This window comes from Sinocyclocheilus grahami, unplaced genomic scaffold (assembly GCF_001515645.1).
Source record: "Sinocyclocheilus grahami isolate Dianchi unplaced genomic scaffold, SAMN03320097.WGS_v1.1 scaffold3177.1, whole genome shotgun sequence".
Lineage (NCBI taxonomy): Eukaryota > Metazoa > Chordata > Actinopteri > Cypriniformes > Cyprinidae > Sinocyclocheilus > Sinocyclocheilus grahami.
Window position 1 is genome coordinate 11,944 of NW_015508337.1, and position 5,918 is coordinate 17,861.

Below are 5,918 nucleotides of genomic sequence, written 5' to 3' on the forward strand. Positions count from 1 at the left end.
TAAAGAAACTCTTCATGCTAAACTACTGAATAAAGAAACTCTTCAAACTAAACTACTGCATAAAGAAACTCTTCATGCTAAACTACTGAATAAAGAAACTCTTCAAACTAAATTACTGAATAAAGAAACTCTCATGCTAAACTACTGATTAAAGAAACTCTTCATGCTAAACTACTGATTAAAGAAACTCTTTAAATTACCGGTTATAGAAGAAACTGTTCATTAAACTACTGAAAAATAAACTTTTCACGATAAACTACTGAATAAAGAAAAGATTCTTAACATTTCACCACTGATTAAAGAAGAAACTATTTTACATTAAACTAATGATTAAATAAACTCTTCATGCTAAACTACTGAATAAAGAAGAAACTCTTTAAATTACCGGTTAAAGAAGAAACTGTTCATTAAACTACTGAATAAAGAAACTGTTCAAACTAAACTACCAATTAAAGAAGAAACTTTTCACTTTTAAACAACTGATTAAAAGACAGAAAGCTTAATTAAACTACTAACTGAAAAACAAACTCTTGAGATTAAACTAGTGATGAAATAATGAGAAGCGAAGGAGCTCTTTGCTGAAATAATTGACGCTGAACTACCGGCAGAGACTGAGCGCCGGCCCATGATCCTCCGTCATCGAGCGGAGCGCAGGAACAGAGGGAGGCTGTCTTTAGAAAATGAGTAGGAAGCAAAAAATGAAGTTAGCTGGGGGAAAAAAAGAGAAACAGACGAAAGAAGAAAGAAAAACACAGGATGCTGCGATCTAGAACGACAGAGCTCGAGAGACAAGTAAGAGCAGGTCTGGGACAAAGAGCTCGGAAAGAATTAAAAAACAACAGGCAGAGTGAGAGAGAGAGATAAGATCGCAGCTACAGCCGGTAAACTGAGCTGCTTTGGCTGCAGTGTGTTTTGCGAGCCGGCATTAAAAAGTTTGTTTTACGCAACTGAGGTGGTTTCCAGCCCGCCGGACACGCTCTCTCCTGACTCGAGGGAAGTAAGGATCATGGGATATACGTGGGTGGACAATAACCAAACAGACACTGGGTAAAGGTGTAAGAGAGTGGGGAAAAAGAAAGAAAAAATGAGGAAGGAAGACTACAAATACTCGCTTTTAAAAAGCACTGTGCATCTCTGTATACGTAGTGCTTACGAGATAAACATTAATAGTTCTGACTCCATATTCTGTGATCAAAGTCTCTGAGAATGCTGAAAAATAAACACCTGTAATTTGTGTTCAAATGTAATATGTATATTAATAAAGAGTTCACATTAAACTACTGATTAAAGAAACTCTTCAAATTAAACTACTGACTCAACAAAAAACTTTCTCATTAAACAACTCCGTGTTTACAAGATAAATATTTATAGTTCTGACTCTTTATTCTGATTGGATGAGCTGCGATCAAAGTCTTTGCTAATGCTGAAAAATACACGCCTGCAATTCATGTTAGAATTTAATATGTATTTTTACCAAGAGCCTACAGTTGGGACCAATTAAATATTACTGTTCATTTGGATTATTATGCTTTTATGAAACATGGTCAGCTGCTGGATGAAAATATGTTAAATATATTAATCATAAGACATGATCATTACATTTAAGAATAATACATTTACTTTGGTCTGAGTAAAATCAAGGCTGTACAGTTTTATAGGTGCATAAATATCTATCAGTACACGACAAATAAACATGGTACAATATAATGAGCAATGCAAACACAAAGTCCAGCTCCGTATGTCTGTGTCCTAATATGATCTTTGACCCGTGTGTGGTCTTGTTATCGAGTTTCACAACTTGGCAAAGTGTGTGTGTGTGTGTGTGTGTGTGTGTGTGTGTGTGAGTCATTTGATATCCAGGCCAACAGCATTCCCTTCACAACTGTGTGATACATGCCATGGGAATATCCTCTTCTCCGAAACAGGCGATTCTCTCAGAGTCCTGGAGCACAACCAAATAAACCCAATAAATACTATCGAGGCCCAGATGGAATTTTAAAAAGATTATTGGTGGAATTCTGTGGAATCGATTTAAGTAGAGCTAAATTTACACCAACAGAGCTGAATGCACAATCGAGTTAGACACAATACCAAACCAAATGCGCATGCAACAGGCAGAGGATGTAGAGCTCTGTAAATGAAGGGCGTTACGACTCTGCGGAAACCTGCAGAGCTTTTCCCCGAGTTCTGCGGGCGAGATTCCATGTGGGCCTGATAATAATCCCAAACCAAAACACAACAGTGCCAGCAGCTGAATGAACCCCAGAATGGACCATACTGGAGGAAAAATGGGAACGTTGAGATGGACTCTAACAGAAATGGGATTATAAAGGAAAATTGAGCATTCTTGTAGCTCAACGAGAAGGTCATGGGTTCGATTCCCAGGAAATGCATGAACTGACCGATGTGTGGACAATGCAATGCATGTTGCTTTGGAAAAAAGCATCTGCCAAATGCATTTTTGTAAATTTAAAAGAAATGGATCCTTTATTATCATTAGCTGATCTAACCTGTAATAGAAACACCAAGGTCATGGGTTCGATTCCCAGGGAATGAATGAACTGACCAAATGTGTAGATTGAATGCAATGTTTGGGTTAGTTGCGTCGGGAAAAAAAAGTGTCTGCCAAATGCAATAATGCAAATATAAAATAAATGGATCCTCCATGGTCATTAGCTGGTCTGAACTTTTGTGGCACTCAAAAAGTAGAGTTTGGCAATAGAAATGCAGGGTCATGGGTTTATAAAGGATTTATATGGGATTATAAAGGACAATTTAGCATTTTTGTAGCTCAACAAAAATGTCATGGATTTGATTCCCAGGGAATGCATGAACTGACCAAATGTATAGATTGAATGCAATGTAAAAATACAATAAATGGATCCTTTACGGTCATTCGCTAGTCTAAATTCTTGTGGTACTCAAAAAGTAATAGAAACGCAAGGTCATGGGTTCGATTCCCAGGAAATTAATGAACTGACCAGATATGTAGACTTAATGCAATGTACATTGCTTCAGAATGTCTCTACCAAATGTATTAATGTAAATATAAAAAAAATGTCTCCTTTACGGTCATTCCCTAGTCTAAATTCTTGTGGCTATTAAAAAAGTAATAGAAACGCAAGGTCATGGATTTGATTCCCAGTGAATGCATGAACTTATATAATATACAGCTTGAATCCAAAGTAAGTATCTTGGAATAAAACAGCATAAATGTCTGCTGGAAAGTGAGCATGTCTAGAACAGAAGGACGTGGACTCACTGTTGTTGGACTTGAGGTCTCGGTGGATGACGGGGACGATGGCCTCGTTGTGCAGGTACTGCATCCCGTGGGCGATCTGCACCGCCCAGTTGACCAGAACGTGCGGTGGGATCCGTCGTCCGGCCAGAGCGCGGCTCAGCGGGCCGCCAGACGCGTACTCCATGATCAGGCACAGGTTAGGCTCCTGCAGGCAAACGCCCTTAAACGCGGTGATGTTGGGGTGCTGGAGCATGGCGAAGAGCCGGGCCTCGTTCTGGACATTCTGGGCTGTGACGCTGATGTCCTCGTCCGGATCCTGACGGGCCGCTTTCACTGCCACCAACTCACCCTTCCAGGTCCCTCGGTAGACCTTCCCGAACCCGCCGACCCCAATGACCTCCTCCAGACTCAGCTCGCTGAAGTCCACCGTCTCCGGCTCCAACTCGCTCGGTCCCAAACTGGAGCCCTGCAGCTCACCGTATCCGCTGGGCTTGAAGGAGACGTAGTTGGAGGGGAAGATTCCCACCTTGTTGTTGACCTTTCCCGCCCACCATCCTTCGTCTCCGGATATCTCTGAATCCAGAGACAGGACCTCCACCAGGTCCCCTTTACGCAGCGTGAGTTCGTCTTTCCCCGCAGCCTCGTAATCGAACAAAGCGGTCCAAACCGGGTTGGTGAAGCTGCCCTTCTGATTCTGATCCAGGCTCTTCCAGGGGGACAGCGGCCCGTGGGAGAATATGTTCTTCAGTGGCTCCATTGAGCGTTTACAAGGCGCTTTGAGTGAAATCAGAAGAAGTGTGATGTAGAAGTTCAGGTGGGTTCGTCACAACCCTGTACGCCCGGATCATCGGTGGAAGCGTCTCCATCAGACATCGATCCCCATGTAGATGCCAAATCAGTCACTCGAGGAGCATTTACCCCGAAAACATCACATAGGAGAGGAAAACATCTCAACAAGATCTCAAGTCCTTCTAAAACCCATCGGCATCGGCCCTGGAGAGTTGAAGTCTGTGCTCAGGGCTCCATTGAGGGCTCAGTATTTTTAGCTGCTGGTGGTTTTGCCCGAGCAGGAAGCGCTCAGAAGAAGAATAGCAGGAAAAGCCGCTTCGACCCGCGGCCAAACGCGCTCAGAAACGCGCTCGGCTGGATCGCGTCGTCAGGTTTCTCCGTCCGGACCGATCATCGCGGGTCTGATGGGTTTCTGAAGTTCTGCTCGAGTTCTGGAACTTCTTTCTGGGCGGCTGGAGCAGGAAGAGGCGCGCGGCTGATCGCGTCTAGCTGTTTCAATGCCGTCGCGTCGTTTCTACCGCTCCGCGTCGATCGTCTTCATTCGCGCGGCTCAGAGACGCTCGCAAAGTCGGTGCGTTGAGCCCGTTTACCGTGAACTCCTCCCGTCAGTCCGGTAGAGGGTGGGACAGGAAAAGAATCAGATGACTGCCGACTCTCCTCCTCCCTCTCCTGGCCGCTCTGTGTGTATGTGTGTGTGTGTGTCAGTGTGTGTATGTGTGTGTGTGTGTGTGTGTCAGTGTGTGTGTGTGTGTGTGTGTGTGTGTGTGTGTGTGTGTGCACAAAATTCAGACTCAGCTCTTTATTTATATCGTTTTATTTATTCCCTTGTGCTGGACTCTTGCTGCTGTTTTCCTTTACGTTTTAGTTTTGTAAATAAAGTCACACAAAAGCACAATTTGTATGAGTCTCCTAAACAAAACAAATCATAACTTCATTTAAATAATGTTAATAATGGCCAGTCTATATAAATATGTAATGGTATATGGATATGAAATATATTTGATTTGTATGCAATTCAAACGATAGAAAATAATAATTGCCAAAATACATTCTACATAAATTGCTTTGTAGGTTTAGTTTGACAAATGCATTTAAATTAACATTTTATTTCAATCCATAAAGCAACTGAAAAAAAATGAGTGCCTTTTAAACTCCCCAAATTACGTGCAATACATAATACAGAATGATTTAATGATTATAGTTTGCTTTTACGTTGACATTGCCTATATTATATTATATATAGTATACTACATAATTTCATATATATATATATATATATTAATCTGTGCTACTTGGAATTATTTTGGGTGTTTCTGATAATGACTTTAAGTTAGGTTACAAGGCTTACAATTGTTTTATTGTTAAAATCCTAATGAAAAGCCATTAAATAGTCTAATACATTTAAAGTACAGATACATGCTGGAAAAAGGCTTTTTATACTTTGTAAATCGTTGTCATTATTAAAGCTTATCCCAGAGTGTGACAACATGCCCCGCTAAAGCAGTCAGTGTGTTTAGTGTTAAGTGACAGAAGCTGCCTTTAAGAGTGTCTGTCATAATCACACAGGGAAATATTAAATATTAGCGTGGCTAGTCCTGATCTCACTGTATTTTATACCAGAACATGAGTGTGAGTCAGGGAGCATCAGTCTGATTATTACCCATGATGCAGCGGCGCTGTAAAGAACCCCTTGATGGGTTTGCCTCTGCATCAGAACACACAGCAGCTCAGTCACTCTCATGTGTGCAAAAAACACAGACAGAAATCAGACAGAGTGTGTTATTTTCCACAGATGAGTGCGCTCACAGTGAAGAAACACAAGTGTGTTCACGCACACACCGGAAAGAAAGAGTTTCCAAAGCGGTTCATTTAAATGATTATTGTTTTT

The 5,918-nt window shown here is 41.5% G+C and overlaps 1 protein-coding gene across 1 annotated transcript; it reads right to left on the reverse strand.

The window, feature by feature from the left end:
• Nucleotides 1-3,158: 3,158 nt before the first annotated feature.
• LOC107576073 (mitogen-activated protein kinase kinase kinase 11-like) lies at nucleotides 3,159-4,698 on the reverse strand. Its single transcript, XM_016262340.1, has one exon. The coding sequence runs from the start codon at nucleotides 3,996-3,998 to the stop codon at nucleotides 3,159-3,161; it is 840 nt and encodes a 279-aa protein (XP_016117826.1). The 5' UTR covers nucleotides 3,999-4,698.
• Between the last annotated feature and the right edge of the window lie 1,220 nt (nucleotides 4,699-5,918).

What these genes read in the sequence shown, in the direction of transcription:
- LOC107576073 (XM_016262340.1), bottom strand. Translation starts at nt 3,998, where the DNA reads ATGGAGCCACTGAAGAACATATTCTCCCACGGGCCGCTGTCCCCCTGG.